Consider the following 21,291-nt stretch of genomic DNA (forward strand, 5'->3'; position numbering starts at 1 on the left):
CTGTCAGAGCCTATCCAACGTGTCACCTCATGCAGTACCGGCTTTAGCCAGCATATAGCGCTGTTGTATAACAGCAGAAAAAGAGTAAGCCCCCCTAGGAAAACCAGGATTCAAATTGGATTGGAAAGGGTTAAACCAACGATAAGTAAACGAGCCAGTGATGATTTTTATGCCTGCAGAAGATGAACGAAAAGTGAACAATTACCGTTTGCCGTTCGGTTGTTGGCTCACATTAGACCTAATGATCATCATTCACTTTTGCTCATTCGAATGATTTTTTTGAATGATAATCGTTCCGTCCAAAAGCACCTTCAAGGTGTTCTTCCAAAGTGTTACATATTAAACTAACTGTATTTAATGTTATGGTAAAGATGTACAAACCTATATTACAGCCCGCTGTCCAACACTAATATGTCCCCACAGGTTCTCTTTAAAGGGGTTCTAAAATTGCTTCACAACTACTCTGCACTTCCTGGTTGCTGCTAACCAGGACATGTGACTTCTGCACCCAATCACTGACTACAAAAGGTCACTGCTGTGGCCAATGATTGGCTGCTGCAGTCACATGTCCTGGACAGCAGCAACCAGGAAGGGCAGAGTAGTTGTGAAGCAAATTTAGGGAGTGTGAAAGCCCTTCTAAGTACAGGAAATTTTGTAAAATGTGAGAACGCAGATCTCGCCTATTATATCACCCACCCCTTTCCCCAACGGTTGCAGCCAATCATTTGCCTTAGTGGTCTTGTGCAGTTAAAGGGGTTGTCCCGCGAAACAAAGTTGGGGTATACACTTCTGTATGGCCATATTAATGCACTTTGTAATGTACATTGTGCATTATTTATGAGCCATACAGAAGTTATTCACTTACCTGTTCCGTTGCTAGCGTCCTCGTCTCCATGGTGCCGTCTAATTTTCAGCGTCTAATCGCCCGATTAGACGCGCTTGCGCAGTCCGGTCTTCTTTCTTCTGAATGGGGCCGCTCGTGCCGGAGAGCGGCTCCTCGTAGCTCCGCCCCGTCACGTGTGCCGATTCCAGCCAATCAGGAGGCTGGAATCGGCAATGGACCGCACAGAAGACCTGCGGTCCACCGAGGGTGAAGATCCCGGCGGCCATCTTCTCAAGGTAAGTAAGAAGTCACCGGAGCGCGGGGATTCAGGTAAGCACTATCCGTTTTTTTTTTTTAACCCCTGCATCGGGTTTGTCTCGCGCCGAACGGGGGGGCTATTGAAAAAAAACAAAAAAACGTTTCGACGCGGGACAACCCCTTTAATGCGTGCATTACCCCGAGGCCAGTGATTGACTGCAGCGGTCCCATGAATGATGAACAGCATGACCGCAGCAGGAGCTTTCAGGACCGAATCAGCAGTGAAAGCTGTGGCTGCGCTGGACTGGGGAGGGGCAATATAATTGGTGACGTCATAGATCTTTTTCTATTTAACATCATTCCTTGCCCTTAGCAGCGTTTAGAACAAGTCACAGAAAACCCCTTTAGTTTGTAGGAACTCAGACATCCCCTTTTGGAGAATTAAAGCGACCTTCAGATTTCGGGATATAATTCCCAAGAGGGTTTTTTTTTGCCTGTAGCTGTTCTTCTCTGCCTTCCCTTCAATTCTCCAGTTCCAGGTTCTGTTTTTGTAATCTTCAATGTAATCGTCATACTACCTAACCCCCACAGTGCATTGGTGATTTTAGACTACTAATGCACTATACCTGCTCTCTGATTTGCCAGAACAGTTCATGTGATCCACATTGGCCAATCAGAGAGTAGTGCACATTTAGGTAGTTGGAAAATTGCTGCAGCCACCTTGGACGGATGAAAGCAAGGTAATATACCCCTATGTGCCCTGTCCCTAATATCCCGGAACAGAATTTTGTCCCGAAACCGGAGGATGACTTTAATGAGCGCAGTCTATTGGGCATAATTAAAGTAATTAACCACTCCTGAATACAATTTTTTTTTTTAGTAATATTTTATGATATGGTCATTTAAGGGCAGCAGGGGGTGCAGTCATGGGATAGCTGGTTTTAACACAGCCAAAATAGCTGGAAGTAGGCTGTGCCAGCCATAAAATGCATGACAATGACCGGCTCATCTGCATTGTGCATTACTTACGGGTTTAATTATACCGCTCCTGCCATTTATAGTCTATATTTGTGAGTGCTGCAAATATCTTTTCCCATGGAGTAAACCTCTTTATATAGAATTTTTGTTGCTTTTTTATGAACCTAAAACCAGTTCTTAGCTACGCTGGTTATTATATAACTGGACACGTGCGCCGCATCGGGGTGTCATTTACTAGTCACTCAAACACTTCAAGCCAATCCAATGTTTTTCCTCACATGAACATACGGGTTGTTGAGACACTTGTGATGGGAGAAGGTCACTTGTGGACAGTGAATGACGGACTGCATGTTACTTCCCTGAACAGAACTGCTGGAAGAGACTGAGAAACTGCTGAAGGAGAAGATCGAGGTTCAGCGCCAGGCAGAGAAGGACTCTGGGGACCTCCACAAACAGGTGAAGATCCTGGAGGTAGAGCTGGAGGAGCAAGTCAACCACTACAAGGACCTGGAGCAAGAGAAGAACGCCGATCTGGAAGACCTCCGCCAGAAAAACCTTTCTCTGGAGAAACAACTGGAGAAGACCCGACGCTTCTTAGATGTAAGTACAGGAACGACAGCTAAGGTCTGTGTTATGGCCACTTACAGTAGAATGTACCTCACTGTTTCTTGTTACCCGACATTTCAGACCTGAGAAAGAAGGACAATTGGGTTTCTTCTATAGGATATAGAACTCCTTGAAATCTATGTATGTGTTTATTTCATTACCTGATTGTGTTCAGACCATTGACTGACCAACATCTTGGAGACCACATTATCATGGATTTCAGGGATGTGGCCTAAAACGAGTTATTTGGACCCCTCTGGGAAGTAGACCGAGCTCCTAGTAACACAGATGCAACCGGCCTCCTCTGACAACAGAGCTGGGCTCATCGGGAAGAGGAGTTCTTATACTATAATATCCAGTATAAGAGCCGTAGCTTGGCTGTTGCATCCGTGTATTACTTGAACTACCTATAGAATATAGCACAGGGGGTAGTGTTGGCGTAGGGAATGCCCATCCCTAACTCTTCTAACTAAAGGCTAAAATTTCATTTAGCCCTGACATTTACTAGACTTTAATACGGCCATTTTTATTTTCAGTTTTGGTGTCTTCTCCCCACTTTCAGAAAAATCATAACTTCTATATTTCTCTCATCATAGCTGTCTTTGGGCTGTTTTTTTCAGCGGTGCTATTTAATGTACTGTATAATTATTTGAAAAACTTTTTTAATAAGCGGAGTGAAATAGGAAAAAATGCAATTCCGTCATCTTTGTGGGGGTGGGGAGGGGTGTTTATGTCATACAACCTGTGGCAAAATTGACATGGTAATTTTATTCTGCAGGTCAGTACAATCACAATGATACCAAATTTATCTCTTTTTTTTTTTTGTTATAGGCGGGGTTATCGTATTTTTCGCTTCATAAGACGCACTTTTCTCCCCACCCCCAAAGTGGTGGGGGGAAAGTCAGTGCGTCTTATACAGGGAACGTACCGAAATTCAAGGTTTCCAGCGTGATCGCAAGTTTAAGGCGCGATCGTGTGAACTAAATTGCGGTTGCGCAGACAAATGTGCGATCATTTACTCGTACTGCTGATTGGTGGTGAGCGCCGGCAGGAACTGCTGCTCCCCCGCCTCCACCAATCGGATCCTTCCCTTACTCTTGCTGTACACAAACGACGCTGTCACGGAGCTCCGGTGTTTCAGACCTCTGCTGCTCCTTCTGTTCCGTCGTCTGGTACCATCCCCTGCACTGTCACTGGGCGAGTTCATAGTTTTTTCTTATTTTCCACCTCAAAAACGTGGGTGCGTCTTATAGAGCAAAAATACAGTATTTTGCTATTCTATTTTTAAAAAATAAAATATCTTTTTGAGGAAAAACCTGTTCTGCTGCCACCTTGTGACGCCATAACTTTTTTCCATCGATATAGCTGTGTGAGGGATAGTTTTTTGCGCGATGTTCTGTTGTTCCTATTGGTACGTTTTGGAGTACAGATGACACTTTTTGATTGTGTTTTATTACATTCTTTTTCTTGGAGACGGGGGACCAACAAAAGTGCAGTTCTGGGGTTGTGTAGCTTTTTCTGACAACGTACATAATGTGAGGTAACGCATTACCCCGATAGATCAGGCCTTTACAGATGCAGCCATACCAAATATGTCTGTTTTGTTTAGTTTTTTTTTTTCATTTTATATATGGGAAAAGGGGATTTTTTAAAACCCTCTCCTACATTCTGGGGCAACTAAACCTCCTGCATCTATACATCATGAAGGTATTGCTCATTCTCACACATATTTTGTTAAAAATTGTGATTTCATTCATACTTGTAAAAATGAGTTTAAAATTTTTCCCGCACGGCACGGTAATTGACCGAGCGGTACGGTGGGCAAGTCGGACCATTTTGACTGCTGCAGCAGGACCCATAATGCTGCCCGTCATTGCCAACATGATGTGAATGACGTCATCCACAGGGCTATTGAACTCCCACACATGTGCCTTGAGATCGCGGTCCGGGGCATTTACATAGCAAAACATTGAGTCGGCCATATGAACTGCACATGCACAGGCCGCAATCCTTAGTATTGCAGTGTATGGTATATGATATTTTTGCTGGGATTCTATTAAGACCGGCACCAAGCCTGTTTTAAAGGGGGGACTGTCCAGTTACCATACAATTCCCCTTTAATAGGGCTGCCTCTATTAAAATAATAAACTGAGTTATACTTCCACTCCGACACTACTGGGATCCAGTGCTGCAGCGCCCCTCTGGTCCCAGTGTTTGCTGTCATAGCTGCCGCCACCAAAACTCAGGTGACCACTGCAGCAAATCGGAGGCTGCAGCGTTACATTCCCAATCTTCTGGCATCCTAGTGCTCAGGATATGACCGCCCGATGCCAGGAGAACGAGCGGCGACGCTGCCTCAGTCACCTGACTTCTGGTGACAGCAGCTGTCACAACAAACACCAGGATCAGAGGGGCGCTGCAGTGCTGGATCTGGCAGTAACGGAGAGGTCAGCACGGCTTAGTTTTTTTTATTTTAACCCTTTCCAATCCACTGTCTGACGTCTGAAGACATTATGATTTAAGGCTGTACAGCTCTGATGTTGGAAGACGTCCATCGGGGTTCTCTTACTGTATATTGCCAGCCTCTCTGCTGTCGGAGCCTATCCAACGTGTTACCTCATGCAGTACTGGCTTTAGCCAGCATATAGCGCCGTTGTATAACGACAGAAAAAGAGTAAGACCCCTAGGAAAACCAGCATACAAATTGGATTGGAAAGGGTTAATACAGGCAGCCTTGTTGAAGGCAGGTTGCCTGGTAACCAGACAAGCCCTTTAGTGGGTAGAAATGCATGGCAGCCCTGGCATACCTTCAAAAGGCCCCCAGCTGCCATGACAACCAAAAGAAACCTTGTGGTTTCATCATAGAAGGGCCATTCAGGACCCCTAAATTCCGATTCAGGTATTTATATGCTGCTATCAGAATTGACAGGCATTAAAAAGGTTAACTGCAACAATCGGCTATTGCTCCCAGGTGTCAGCTGTCAGACAGCTTACACCACCGGCCATGTATGAAGTGGAATCATCTCCTACTCCCACTCCATATAAACCCCGTGCACCCAGGACATACATATACCTCCTGGAACATGAAGGGTTTTAAGATCTATGCCAGTTCCTACCATGAACTGCGCAAAAGGCTGTCGCTTGTATGTGGAGAAAAAATGGCGCTACAGCCGTTACAGGGAAAATCTAAGGGTTCATGCTGGAAACCAAATAAATGGGCATCTATGCAATGTATGGACGAGCCAAGCTCACCAGAGCAGGAGATTTTATTTAGCGGCTTTCCGTTCTAGAACATAGACAGGATTAGGACATGGACACTAAGGCCACGTTCTCACGGAATGGAAATCCCACGGAATGTCTGCAGCGGGGCCACACGGAAATTCCACAAGATCTCTGCCGCGGAAAGGCAGCTTCAAAACCCACACTGTTCGACGTGGGTTTAAAGCAGCTTGTCCACCTGTATTCTGCTGCGGGAGTCTCTCCCTATAGAGAGGAGAGAGCCTGCAGCGGAAATGGTGATACAATTGACGTGCCGCAGATTTGAATTCTGCTCTGTTTTCCGCGTGGACTGTCTGCAGCTTGTGGATGAGATTTTTGCAAATGTTGTCTACTTTGCTGCTTAGGCTCAGGGCTTAGAATGCTGTGGAAGGTCCGCAAGGAAATTCCGCAGTAATTCTGCCTCATGTGAACCGAGCTTTAGGGTTGTCTTCTCTGTTGCATAAGGTTTTCCAGACGGTCTGAGAACCATTGGCACAAAAAGGCTCCCGTCAAGGCTGATAAAGCTATGTGAGGAGCAAGTGTCTGGTGCTCAGCGGTGGCATTGGATGTCAATGCTACCTTTCTTTAGACCTCCTTCACACAGTCGACAAAGTCGCGTTGCTACAGTGCTACAAATCACATGTATGTGAAGCCCATGCTTTCCTATGGGTTTCTTCACACGTGCGATGTTTTGTAGCATGAGACATCCCCACACAAAAACCTTGCGGGTCCCGCGATAAGCATGCGACTCATGCGGTTTTGTAGCCCAAGTTTTCCTATGGAGCCTTCCTTTCTGTTGCATTGCAAACGTGATTTTTGTGCGTTGCGATGCATCTTTGACAGTAGGAAATCCTACTGTCAAAGCCCTAATCTAAGCCCTAGCTGCAGGAAAAATTTTTAAAAAACAGTATACATCACCTTAGAAGAACTGTCAGCCCGGCCACATCTTCTACCCGGGTCCCCGACACTATTCTCCTTCATTTCTTCTGGCTGTGGATTGAAAAATCCCTGCCTCCTGGAAGCGTTGCCTCTGATTGGCTGACACTTAGCCAATCACAGTCAACAATCTATGAACCAATCATAGCCATTATGTAGCGCTACAAAATTGCGGTATTGCCGCGAGCAGATGCAGTGATATCACGCGGACCAGCAATGCGATATCACTGTGATTTCCCCACGGCGATGCCGTGTCACCCGTGTGAGGGGGGCCTTATGGTGCATTAATAGCTCATCCAGGACCCTCCCTAACAAGAACACCTCGGGGATCATCCAATCCCATCCTTCTTAGTCTGTGTAGTCATGAAATTAGAGCTCATTCACGGTTTGTCCTTTGTGCTTCTCCATCTTCATTTATATAGTTCACCTAAAGGTTGCATTCTGCTTATTTTGGGTTCATCCTTGTGTTTCAGGAACAGGCAGTCGATCGGGAACATGAGAGAGATGTATTTCAACAAGAAATCCTGAAACTAGAGCAGCAGCTTAAAATACCGCAAAGGCATCAAGCGGTTACCGATCATCAGAGCAATGAGGTAAGAGCGTGTATTCCCAGCTGGCATTTTACTAGGAAATGTTGCTGTAAGTGCCCCTCTAATGGTAGTAGATCGGACCGGCAGTGGAGGCCAATGGAAATTCTAAGAATGCTGAAATCTAGGAGGTACGGCTAAGTAGCAGCAGACTGCACATTTTGTCTGCCGCTTTGGACCCTCTTCTTTATCCCGTGCAGCCGCCGATCTGCTGCTGTATTTACATGCATCACTTCTGCAGTAAACACCACAACAGACTGATACCTACAACTTCTATCCTGCATTACTTGCCAAGCTGTAGCTCCGCCCACCGCTTACAGGTCCTGCAAGTTACCAGCACCAACCTTCCTCTCACTCGGAGTGCCAAAAAGACTGGACCTTCCGGCACTCTGAACTGCACATGAGCAATACAGAACAGTGCTTCCACTCCTGTCCTCCCATCATGCACTGCTCACAGGATGTTGGAGGCTATGGCCAGGGGCAGAAATAGAGGCGCAAGATGTCAGAGGAAGTGCAGATGATATTAGGGTGGAGGGTCACGTAATATTAATAGAAAATGAAGACAGTAGCTAGACCCGCTACAGTAACCCTATTACAGAATGACTTATTGTGATGATCTTTATTAGATTACAAAATGTTAGTCTGTGCCCCAAATATCCCTTCAAAGAGGTTGTACCAAAATCTAAAATGATCCCCTTTCCACGGGATAGGGAATAACTTGATGACTGCTGGGACTGTCAATGAAAATCACTGTCACAAAAAAACCAATCATTGCATTAGATGTACCCCCATAAAACGCAAGGTATTAATTAGATTAAAACCCAACTTATCAACGATGACAATAAAGATAGTAGGTAGACAGACAACAGCACAGGGTAAATAAAGCAATAGAAAACCAAGGTGGGCTATACTCTACAGATAACACAATAGAATATATCCATTATCATCAGCACCAAATCCCAAATGGGCTATACTCACAGCTTGTCGAAAAGGGGTTTCAAACCTGATATCATATATTCCTCATTGTGAGCCACTTCTTGCTGAAAAAACGGGCAACCCCAGAGACCACTTCACATTGGATGTAAGACCGGAAGTTATTGTCCCTACCAGGGCCCTAGTATTTCCCTACCTGACCAGTAGAGACATTGACCTGTAAAGAGCGGCCCTACTGAATGATGGCTGTCCGCTGTATGTATTCTATTACACCCTTCATATATATACGTCCTGAATAGATATCTTTATAAACAGATTAGTTCAGAAAAAAATCTGAAATAGTCGAAAGTTTCACCCTCTATTGTTGTCCAGAGGGTTCATCGGGGGACAGAAAAAAAGTGAAAGTCCAAACAGTAGCACACCCTTGTGCGTCCTACTTCGAGGGATGGCATGAGGGCAGAAACCATTGCCCTCCAAATAGATAAAACTTAACCTTTATCTCATAACTACTTTAAACAATCGATAAAAGATAGAGTACGTCTATCATAACCTTACTGAGCCCTATACTGATCCCCACATACAGTGCACATGTCCTAAAAGTGGGGACTGCGTGCCAGAACCTGACCCTGGTGTGCCCTGTAACACCCCCTTAGATAATTGCCAGGTCAGAAGAAAAAAGAGGTGACCTTTGTAGTACTGGAGTATGGATAGGTAAGTACTAATGGTGAACTGTTGGGCCATTTTGCCCCCATATGGTGATAGAATGGCTGTATCCTGACTCCATCACTGCCACACTCTGAAAGGGAAAGCATGATGTGAAGAAGTGGTTGTGAATACAATGTATTTGGCTCTCTTTGTTGTAGTTTATGAGAGCAATGAAGCATTTATCTGTTTCAGAAACTCACATAAGCTGCAGTGGAGAGGGCTGCATGCATGGTCTCTTCCTTTGTGGAGTGCGAACTGGAGTAAAAAGGGACCCCTATTCTTCCAGCAGGTGGGGGTCTTGCAACTGAAATCATCACCTATCAGATGTTCATGGCATATACTTTCAATAGGCCACAAATGTATCTGATAGGAATGCCCCTTTAAGTTTTATTATGGCCATTGGGATCGACACAGTCTGACAATGTGGCCCTCAGAGTATTGGGACCCCCACCAATCCTATGTTGTCAGGCGAAGGGGATATGCAAATCCGATGTGTGAGCATTAGATATAAAGGAGAGTATCGCGCAGGTATATCCCAGTATGGAATCCATCAGAATGCCACGAGGTGTAAAGCTGACATATTGCCAATGGGTATAGTGGAGGAATGTCACCTGAGCAATCAGTACGGGACATTATAGCACTTTTGGACCTTCTATAGTCCACATTGGCAATAGTTTTCATTTCTGAATAACATCTATAGCCACGTTCAAGGAGACCACGTAAACTGACGGAACGTGGACAACAAAGCCTTGTAGAAGCTGTGAAGGCATCACTCACTTTGTCTGATGAAACAATTACTCGGGAGGTACCACGGACGAGCGGCTTCATACAAGCCCAACATCACAGCAGTGAATGCACAGAGACGCCTGCGATGGGCCTTGGAGCGTCCTTCTTGGACTGTAAATGAGTGTTAGCAATTGTGGACAGCTGAATCCCAGTATAACATCAGATGGCCGTACTTGACAGCGATTATAAACCGGAGAGCGGTTTCTATGTGACTGCATCGTCCCAACAGTGAGGTTTGGAGGATTGTTAGGTTCTACTATGGTGTGGAGGTGCTTTTGCTGAGAAGGACTAGGACTATTGGTTATAATGAAGTCCACCGTCAACACCAATGGGTAAAGAGACATATTGGACAATGTGGCTTTACCTACCCTGTGGCAATACCTTGGTACAGCTCTGTGTCTCTAGTAACATGACCGAGCATCATGTCCTATAGAACGCAGTGTTGAGGCTTGGTTTGAGGAGGTCTGCAAACTTCATTGGCCAGCCTAATGTCCGGATCTCAATCCCATTGACCGTCTTTGGGATGGGCTAGAATGCCGTATCCATGTACGCCCAGGAAGGCCATCATCCCCTGCATCACTGTCCGAAGCTATCCTCGAGGAATGGAGGCAAATCTCTCCACACATCTATTGGAATCTGGAGGAAAGCAGCCTAGGAGGGTTACTGCAGTCATTGAGGCCAAAGGCGGCCCAACAAACTATTAAAAAAGTCGAATGTTCCCACCTTCTATGTGTGTCCCAATACTGTAGTCAACATAGTATCTAGTGAAAAGATGAAAAACTCCAACATTCATAAAAACGGCTATATTTCCAAGGCTAAAAAAGGCTCTTCTAGTGGTTTTCGGGCAAATTACAAGCCCTTAGTCATAGCGTGTTTTCCTGATGGAATTTTACTAACTTGGAAATAAAGCGGTATTTATGGATGCTGGACGTTTTCATATGCTTCTGAGCCACGGTCGTCCGTGCATCCTTAGCTGCGAGGCGAGCTGGCATTTAAAGTAGTTTTGCAAAAAAAATTCCCAGTAAGCAGAGAAAACAGATGAAGCCATTACTGCAGGGTAAAGGTTTGTGTAGTTTGTAACCATGAAGACACACGGGTCTGCAGAGGGGCTGTATACATAAACGAACAGGAGCGATGCGTAAAAAAAACAATGGATGCCCAAATGCACATACCCTAAAATGTTCTTTTTATTAATATAGGTGGAAAAACTAGAAAGCAACCTTAAGGAAAAGACTGATAAGTGCAGCGAACTTCTACTCTGCAAGGAGCAGCTGCAGCGAGATGTGCAAGAGAGGAACGAAGAGATTGAGAAGCTGGAGTCCAGGATTCGGGAGCTGGAGCAAGCTCTGATTGTGAGCTCTGACAGCTTACAGAAGGTAAGGCTGTATATAATAATGCCCACTGGATGCAACTACTCAAGCAGAGGCTGGCACATGTTACTGTTCAGATCTATCCACGATCGGGTACTTAAATGAAACTCGCACACGTGTTTGCCACCATGAAACCAACGAATGTGTGAGAAAATGCATAGCACCCCACAGAAAAAAACACAAATATTTTATTAAGACCTGCACTTAAAGAGACTCTACCACCTATGTTTTAGCACTATAAGCTAAGTTTATGGACTGAAACCAGGTGACCTGCAGAGTTTGGGGATGTAAGTGTAAGTTCTATGTTTACTCTACCAGAAGCTATAATATTAAAAAAATAGCCAATTGATGCATAAATCTATATCAAACAAGCAGGTCAGAGGCTGACCAATGCGTGCCGGGCTACCAGGTGATATCCCAATGCCCAACACGCATCACCACCAGAGTGGCTTCCTCAGGGGTAAAGTGGGGCCACTTTTTTGCATATTCCCATTGACTGAGGTTTGTAAATGTTTTTATGGCTGTCGTCTGTCTCTCAGTGCATTTCTCTATGAAATATTGGTGTTTTTTTGCAATATGTTCTGTGGGGTGCTAGTTGTTGTTGGTTTCATGGTGTATGCGAGTTGTCACGTTGTGGCTCCATCTACACAGTAAAGCTCGCCATCTACAGTGCATCACCAATGGAATCATATAGTGACGGCTACAATTTCTATATTGTATTGCATTGCCCCCTTCTCTGCCGCTTGGAATAACCATCTATATGTAATGTAACTATCCAGTAAACTTTATTCTACATTTATTTCCAAGGTGGAAGACAGAAGGCCGTCCATCGTCATCGGACTAAAGGGAGAAATGCCTCTTGAAGCACAACTGCAGGTGGAGAGAGACGCAACAGACCGAAAAGAGAAGGAGGTGACCGAATTTCTTTGAAGCCTGAGAATGGAAATGACTACATTACATGTAGAGCAGCTGCCCGAGACCCTGCGGTGGCTTCTGGTATTCGGGATATGGCTGCTCATTTACAGACATCAGTTTTCCCTGATGGTTTGTTTGAAAATCCGGTTAAAGCCACCGTCCGGTTTCAGAACAAAATTCTGTCTCGGGACAGAAGGGTATATAGATGTTCATTTCTGCCCCTACTGCAATCCACTGGTTTTGTACCCTGTTTTCAGCTGTCCAAGATGGTTGTAGCAGTTTTCTAACTACCTAATGCAAACCGTGCACTGCTCTTATAGGCCAGTGATCACGTGATCAGCTCTGGCAAATCAGAGAGCAGTTATAGCGCATTAGTAAAAGAACACTGTGAGGGATTAGGTAGTCTGAAGATCGTGCTAGGTATCTTAGGCCAGCTTCACGCGATCGGATTTCGATTGCAGAATACGCGATCGTCATCTGCACGGTATTCTGCGCCTATTGAAAAAATAGAACATTCGCATGTTCGCTCAGATGAGCGGACGGCGATTGCATTTTCCGCAAGCGGATTTTAAATCGCAGCATGTTCCATTTTTGTGCGGGATCCACATGGACGTCTTCCATTGAAGCCATTGGACGCCATCCGGCCCGCAGCTCATCCGTAGTTGATATTGCGGCGTGGCAAAAACAAATATTACGGGAAAAAATCTGTACTGTGCATGACGAACGGCGAGTGTCCGCGGTCATCCATAATACAGAAAGAGAAGGTATGCGGGGTCACCGGCCAGGGTCCCAGACAGATTCCGCTATGGGCTCCCGCGTATGGAATCCAACCCGTTTGTGTGCAGCCGGCCATAGGCAACTGAAAACAGGTCTTGGACCCATGGTTATGTTTTTCCACTAGTAAGTCATCCGGTTTTTGCCTTTCTGTTTCCCTTGGATAACAGTGACAGTAGAACTGGTCGTCAGCGTTATAACTCATTTGTGCCCAGGAATGAGGAGTTGTGCATTCACACATGTTAATTGTAGCACCAGCATTAGATTTGCTTGCAGTTGGTTTAATTGCATGTCTATCAGAACCTATTCTTGACATCCTCCTCTGACGCCTTTCGGTGAGGAGTTTTCTACGTCCACGTGATCCCCTTTCGCTGGATATTTTCCCACGATCACACCATTCTCGGTATATGCTCCACACCGCCGTGACGAGTAAACGCAATAAGCTTGGCAGTGAAGCCCTGGCCTCGACTAGTCTATCAACGATGACCAGGCCTTATTGGAGGGCGCTCACATCGCTCAACTCTTACATTTTAACGTGGATCCCCAGAGATCTTACTCATGTGATCTTGTGATTAGACTCACATGTCTAATTTTCATACAGAAAAGCACTAATCGTGAAAGAACAGTTGTCTCTAATAAAGTGGCCATTCAGTGTATTTTGTATGTAGTCCACCGTTAAAAAGGTTGTTTGGCATTAGAAAAAAAAAAGTCAGCTTTTTTCCAAAATAGTTCCCCTCTTGCCTTTTGGTCATGTCAGGTATTGCAGCTCATCCCCATTCCAATAAATAAGGCTAAACTGTAATACAATTTGTCGATAGAGAAGTTGCCAACTCTTGTGACGTATGTGTTCTAGTAAACACGTCTTATCCCCCACCTTTACACAGTACTTTGCACTCTTGTTATTCCTCCTGGAAATGTATAAATATTTAGGCAGCTGGGTGTAACTATTCCTCTGCACTGATTGGACAGTATGAGTCTTTGTGGGGACACTCCCCTTTGGCAAGGTGAATAGTAGCACCCAGTTATCAAATTATTCAAATATTTTACAGGAGGAATAACAGAGGCACAACACATTGCAGAGTTCTAAGGAAATATGCTGTGAAATAGTGGTTTTATGGAGAATACAAGATTTAGCACGTATACATTAGGGGAGCAGCAATCATACTTAGGCTGGGGTCACATAGGACCGAAATTCCACGGAAATCTCGCGGAAAGACCGCACGGAAATACCGCAAGATTTCGTCGGGAGAAATGCAGCTTCAAAACCCGTGGCCTTTTGCCGTGGATTTTGGAGCAGCTTCACCGCCTGCATTCCGCTGCGGGCATCTCTCCCCATAAAGAGGAGAGCGGCCACCGCGGAAACGGGGAAAGAATTGACATGCCGCGTCTTTGAATTCCGTGCACCATGTCAATTTCAGCGCGGATCAGGCGCAGCGTGTGGACGAGATTTTTGCAAATCTCATTCACTTTGCTGCTTTATACCGGGATAAAAAGCCGCGGGCGGAATTTCCGTGCAGAAAGTCTGTACGAAAATTCTGCGGCAATTACGCCCCATGTGATCCCAGCCTTAGGGTTTATGTTGATCCTTGATTCCATTGTCTGTCCATTACATTAGTGCACAAGAAGCCGGTTACCCCTAGCCTTATTCAGCCACACACCTTACACATTAGCCGTTGGCCTAAACTTGCTTCAGTCTGAAAATCTGTAGGCTCGATTGTCTGAAATTCTGCATCACAGTTTAAATAAAATTCCTCCATTTTTGTCCCACAGATCACAAACCTGGTGGAGCAGCTGGAGCAGTTCAGGGAAGAGCTGGAAAATAAGAATGAGGAGGTTCAGCAGCTCCACATGCAGCTGGAGATCCAGAGGAAGGAGTCTGAAACGCGTCTGCAGGAACTGGAGCAAGAGAATAAAGTGCTGAAGGTGAGAGAACGATGGAGTTAGGTCAGCGATCCCCAACCGGGGACCCCAAAACTACAACACCCAACATGCATTGATAGCCGCAAGCAACAGGTTGGGGGCCACAGGATGGGGACCACCGGAGTAGACTCGTACACAGGCACATTCACAAGTCAGCAAAAGGGTAAACCATATTTAGTCTTATTTCATTGCCCACCATGTGATCAGGTAAAGAAAGTTCCTCCATATTCTGTGGCTCAGACATGCATCCATTTACTTACAATGTGATTGACATAAGTTCTAAGTCTACACATCTGCTTTTCTCAAGGATGACGTCGAAAACGCACAACATCTGGAAACCTCTTCTAGACCGCTCCGTCTCAAACCTGGAGAAATGGAGGAATTACTATTGTTGAAAGACCAGGAAATCGACCACCTGAATGAGCAAATAGGAAAATTACAGGCACAACTGGAGTCTGCCACAGATAACAGGGTAACTGATAGTTCAGTTCGTTCCATCTCTGATACCTCTCACCATCTATAGGCTTCTGAGCCGGCTACGTTTTGGCCATATTAGGCCTTTTTTTAAAAAAGGCCTAATATGGCCGAAACGTAGCTTGCTTATTTTTTATTTGACCATGGATTAGTAAAGCTTTTTGCATCTTTTTTATCAAGTATTCGACTTTCTGCTTATGCTGCCACTATACTCAATTACATTCAAACTGCTATTGGAGTCTTGTGGTTCGGGCTCTCACGGGGGCTTGCAGTTTATCCACCTCACCCTTTCGGGAGCTTCTTCTGTGTGCTGCTGTACCCACTCATTGTACGTGATATAGGCTTCAGAGCCGATGCCATGTGTAGGAATTAGTGACATCACTAAAAGATGACTTCTAGGCTGAGGCTGCCTTCACACTGGCGGGGAAATCACATGAGAATTGTGCATTGCACGAAAACCCCATTTTTTTGAATGGGGTCATACACATGAGGGATGTTTTCCTGCATGGCACTGCTATGTGATGCCATGCAGAAAACAAATCGCAGTATGTTCTATCTTTCTGCATGCTCTCGCATCGCAGCTCCCATTGTTTGCAATGGGGCGGGCAGCAGCATTACACCACCTGCTGGGTGCATACCATGTGATTGAAAACAATGGGAGAAACTTCACGATCCTCTGTCTAGGCTGACAGCCGCAGCGGCGGAGGATTACTTCCTCCCCGAAGTGATGAGAGGCTGTTTTGAAAATGCCTTGCTTTCTCGGAGAATTCACATAGTGGGGCGGGATTCACTGGCACATACTGCACTCGCCGGTGTGAAACTAGCCTAAGCGTTCCTTTAAAATTATATATTCTCTACATGGCACTGCTTTAGACTTCAAACCTAGCTTATTAAAGGGGTTTATCACTAGAGATGAGCGAGCGTACTTGCTAAGGGCAAATACTCGAGCGAGTATTGCCTTTTGCGAGTACCTGCCCGCTCGTCTCAAAACATTCGTGTGTCGGCGGGGGTGGGGAGCGGCGGGGAGGAACGGGGGGGAGATCTCTCTCTCTCTTTTCCCCCTGCTCCACCCTGCTCACTCCCGCAACTCACCGCTCACCCCCGCCGGCACCCGAATCTTTTGAGACAAGCGGTCAGGTACTCACAAAAGGCAATACTCACTCGAGTATTTGCCCTTAGCGAGTACACTCGCTCATCTCTAGTTATCACAGAGTTTAATTTTTAGTATAAGTCTAGTGATTTTTTTTCTGTAACCTAATAAACCAGACTATACTCACCTGTTTCATCACCTCCAGCACTCCAGCCACCCCTCTATTAACTTATGGATAGCTCTGTCACAAGATTATCTAAGCACATGACAACTTCATCCAATCTCTAGCCTCAACTGTTCCAATGCTGAGGCCAGGGATTGGTGCCATGGTCTCATGCTTGGACGGCATGTGACTGTTGTCTTCTAGGTAACTCAAAGACCGGGGGACTGGAGTGCCAGACGTGATGAAACTGGCAAGTATATTCTAGTTTAGTCTGTTGCAAAGACTCGCTGGGCTAATGCAAGGAAAATGACTCTTGATTGCCGCTTCAAGACTATCAGACCTGTCACACAAATCATGTTCCTCGTAGTTGGGTTCCCTTTAAAATTGCACAGTCTGTAGGCAGGACTTGAAGTAATAGGGAGCCTCGTGTGGCGCAGAGTGTAAGCTCTCGCCTACGACCTGAAGGTTGCAAGTTCGATCCCCACATGCGTCAGGTAGCCGGCTCAAGGTTGACTCAGCCTTCCATCCTTCCGAGGTCGGTAAAATGAGAACCCAGCTTGGTGGGGGGTAATTAAGTAATAATTACCTGAAAGCGCTGCGTAATAAGTTGGCGCTATACAAATACCAAGATTTATTTATTTATTTTAATTATACATTATTTATTGACTTGTGCTGCTTATTGCTTATTTTTTGTATTCAAAATTAAAGCAAAATCACTGATCTTTTTTTTTTTCTTCCTTAAACTTTTATAGGTGATTGAAGAGAAAAATGAAAAACTTAAGGAGTACAAAAGCCAGATTAAATGTTTGAAGAGTGACCAAGAGCAATTGAAGAAAAACAGTGAAGAAGAGATAGAAAAGCTTAATGAAGTCATAGAAAAGCTACAAGAGGAGTTGTCTCGTATAGAGCAGAAAGTTGCCATGGACTTCACTGATAAACCCCAATCGGAAGACGTGACTGACAAGAAGGCAATTTTAGAGCCATTGGTCGGTCAAGAAGATGCGCCATTTACTAACATGGAAGAAGAGAATGTGCGTAAAAGTAAACCCTTGGTGAACGATGTGGCAGCAGAACATGAGAACACGTACAGCAGTGAAAGAAGGAACGAGATCTCCACGGTGCCTTCAAAGCAATTGTCTGAACCTTTGCCTGAGGACATGCAAGTTACTCTGCGCCATATGAAAGAACTGCTGGACATTATTATGGAGAAGGATGAGCAAATTGAAATGCTGGAAAAACAAACTCTAGCGATGAAAGAACTGGAAAAGACGGTTAAAAGACTTCAGAACGAACTTGAAGATAAAGATAAAAAAGCGAAAGAAATGGAAAGTTCTAATGATCAGCCCAGTCCCATTAGCTCAGAAAAACATACACTACCTCCAACCTCTGAAAGTAATGCCGATAACATGTTCTTAAACAAGGAGATGGTTATAGACAAGGCGGAAATGCAAGAATTAGATGAAGACTTGGAAAAAAATACGGAACCTTCAGAAAACCTTGTGAAGAAGGATGAAGATTATACAGTCATCATTGAGAGGTTAACTGAAGAATTAAGAAGGAAAACTGCTCAGTACTTAGCAGTTGAAGCTTTGCTTGTATCTGTGCAGGAGACTTCCAAGGATGCAATACATCGTCTTGAGATTCAGTTGCAAGATCTGCAGACAACCATCCATGAGAGAGATTCCCAACTCCTGCAGCTCCCAAAAGCTCCTCCGCTGCTTGAGAGTCAGGAAATAAAGCGACTAAATGATATAGTCAAAGTGTTAGAACAGAAATTGGCAGATGCCAACAGGGAGATCAAGGAGGCAAAAGGAGGTCAAGGGGAAACTTTAATAGAAAACACTGAAATCCTTCCACAGAGGTTAGAGCAAGATGAGGGTAAGCTGGCTAAAATACAAGCGGAGCTCGAGAAGACTAGAATGGAGATGACCCAGTTGGAAAAAGAGCTGGAAAAGCACAAATTGTTGCAAATAAAGACTAAGAAGTCATCTAAAAGAGCTGAAACTAGCAAAAAACGGCCACCAGGGACTGAGCAAATTAAAATTCATGACCAGAAGGTAGACCAAGATGAGAGTGAGCTCACTAGAATAAAAGCAAAACTCGAGAAAACTAGACAGGAGATAGCCCAATTGGAAAAAGAGTTGGAAAAGCACAAATTGTTGCAAATCCCTATTGGCAGAAAGAAAGATGGGGATGCTAAAACAATTAAAAGTGGCACCGAAGGACCTCTAGTGACTGGCTTAGAACAAATTTTCTCCAAGACCCCGGCAGTAACTCGGGCTATGTCAACACCCATGGAGGAGTCGACTGTTACTACAGTAAGGAATATGAAATTACAGATAGAAGAACTTCAAAATGTTATACATCTTAAAGATGCAGAATTGTTGCAGTATGCGAATCAGAAAGATTTGCTCAATCAGCAAACAAGAGAGATCGAAAGGCTGAAGAAGGCTCAGAAGGATTTGAAAAGAGATAAGCGGGAAATTTCAGTGGATTCTAATGTCAAGACAAAGGATGGAGAAAAACAAACAAGTCCTAGAGAAAACATTACAGTAAACATGGAAGTACAGAAAAACTCGCATGGTGATAGTGCCTTACAAGTAGAACTGGAAGAGACAAAAATGAAATTGGCATTGTTAAAAGACGAGCTAGATAGGATAAAAGGCATCAAATCAAAAGATAGAGGGAGTCAAACATACCAGCAAGATACCTTAATAGAAAATGAAGGAGGTGTTCTGCAAAAGACCGGGGAAGATGACGACGAGCTACTACGAATAAAGGCAGAGCTTGAGAAAACAAGAATGGAGAGGACCCTGTTGCAAGAAGAGCTGGCAAAACTAAAATCGTTTCAAAGATCTGTAGACTCAAAAGAAGAAGAGTCTAGAAATTGTGAAGCTCGCAATAAAGGACATCAAGTGACAAGTCTAAAACCAACATCAAAGAAAAAGGCCGCACAAAAGCAAGGAAGTCAGGTTGTGCTAACCTCCATGGAGAAGCCCACCTTGACTACTACAAAGGATATGGAGCTACACATACAGCAGCTTCAAAACATCATAAATCTCAAGGATGCAGAATTGTTGCAGTATGAGAGTCAGAAAGATCTACTCAACCAGCAAGCGCAAGAAATCAAACGGCTGAAGGAGGTAATCGAGGAGCTTTCGATAAAAGAGAAGGTCTCAAAGGATGGTGGAGCCGCGGCAAAGGATGGGCAAAGTCAAACAAGCCGTAAAGCAACTATTAAAAAAAAGAGAGACATACAGAAAGACTTTGATGGTAACAATGTTTTACAAGCTGAGCTTGAAGAGACAAAATTAGAAATGGACGTTGTAAAGGAAGAAAAGCTAAAAGAGTTCAAAAAACATAGAGAACTGAAGATAGAAGATGCCGCCAACGAGGGAGAAGCCCCTAGAGCGGAGCAGAGGGCTGAAGAACAGGCACCGACGGTAAAGCAAGCAGAACCTTTAGCCGGCCAAGTAACGTTGACATCCGCTGAGGAAGCCCCACAGAATAGTCACACCGTGGAATCACAGGTACAAGAGCTTCAAAAAGTTATACAACAGAAGGATTCAGAGTTGCAACAATATCTGAACCAACAAAGCCTAATAAGCCAGCAAACAATGGAGATCGAACAATTACAAGGTGTGATTGAAGCGCTAAACCAAAAATTGGAAGAAGCTGAGCTGAAGATGTCTGCTATAACGAAATCAGAAAGTAGCCTACAAGATGGGAGAGATAAGGAATCAAGACGGCTAATGAACGGTGAGACCCCTGTCAGCACATCTCTAGATGTAAAGCAAGACTCAAGACAATTGCTAAGGGCTAAGGACAACACTGATGGCCGAGGGTCTTTGCAAAGCAAGTCTGGTGGAGATGAAACTTATGATGCTGGTGTTGAGGAAGCACTGAGAGAGAAGACTAAAGAGCCCTTGTCAAACCAAGATTTGCCTACCCCTGTACAGGAGACAAAGCAGAACATAGAAACCATGGAGCATCAGTTGCAGGACATGCAAAAAGTTGTAAAAGAGAAAGACTTGGAAATTTTACTGTATCTAGAAGAGATTGAAACCCTGAAAGAACAGGTAAAGGCTGAAGGCGAGCTGCACGGTCAAATGGTGTTGGCCTTGGAGGATAGACTCAGGGAAAAAGTGGCTGCAGCTCTTGTGAGTGATGCCCAGCTTAGAGCCATTCAAGCGCACACAAAACAGTTGCATGACAATGACGGGCCTGTTGTCCTGGAGGAAGAAGCCGGAGGATTGCAGGATCTTATTCCAAAATCTTCAGTGGAGGAGGAAGTCGAGTCAAAGTTATCAGCACTGTCTTTGAGATTACTAGAGCTGGAGAAGCAGCTGTCCGACCTCCATGAGCAGCTACAGGTGGAACGCGAGCAGGTTAATATCGCAAATCAGCAAGCGGCTGAAAAGGAGCGACAACTCCATGAACTGCAGCAAGTCCTGGAGAGCAGTAGGGGGAAGACGGACATGGACTGGGCTAGGAGTGACTCTAAAACTGTGAACTCTGCACTATCCCAGGTAAATGCTTGATTGATTTGCTCGTGGGCTACTAAAAAGACCATTCTAGCTGAATTATGGTGATATTTGTATAAGGGGTGTGTTAGTTTTTAAATAAAAAAAGAGAATTGAGATTGCCTTCTAAACTCTGAAGATAACTTAAGACTAGAGATGAGCGAGCACGCTCGTTTAAGGCTGATGCTCGAT

General features: G+C 44.7%; 1 protein-coding gene across 5 annotated transcripts in view; it reads left to right on the forward strand.

Annotated features, from left to right (window-relative positions):
- AKAP9 (A-kinase anchoring protein 9) overlaps positions 1 to 21,291 on the forward strand; it is a 232,763-nt gene that overhangs the window by 186,753 nt on the left and 24,719 nt on the right. For all 5 annotated transcript variants that reach the window (XM_066585285.1, XM_066585286.1, XM_066585287.1 and 2 more), the window contains 7 exons: positions 2,427 to 2,659; positions 7,333 to 7,452; positions 11,070 to 11,246; positions 12,048 to 12,152; positions 14,700 to 14,852; positions 15,157 to 15,321; positions 17,329 to 21,105. In XM_066585285.1, the coding sequence (XP_066441382.1) occupies positions 2,427 to 2,659; positions 7,333 to 7,452; positions 11,070 to 11,246; positions 12,048 to 12,152; positions 14,700 to 14,852; positions 15,157 to 15,321; positions 17,329 to 21,105 (4,730 nt within the window). The remainder of the gene's footprint in view (positions 1 to 2,426; positions 2,660 to 7,332; positions 7,453 to 11,069; positions 11,247 to 12,047; positions 12,153 to 14,699; positions 14,853 to 15,156; positions 15,322 to 17,328; positions 21,106 to 21,291) is intronic.

Source organism: Eleutherodactylus coqui, chromosome 12, assembly GCF_035609145.1.
Source record: "Eleutherodactylus coqui strain aEleCoq1 chromosome 12, aEleCoq1.hap1, whole genome shotgun sequence".
NCBI lineage: Eukaryota > Metazoa > Chordata > Amphibia > Anura > Eleutherodactylidae > Eleutherodactylus > Eleutherodactylus coqui.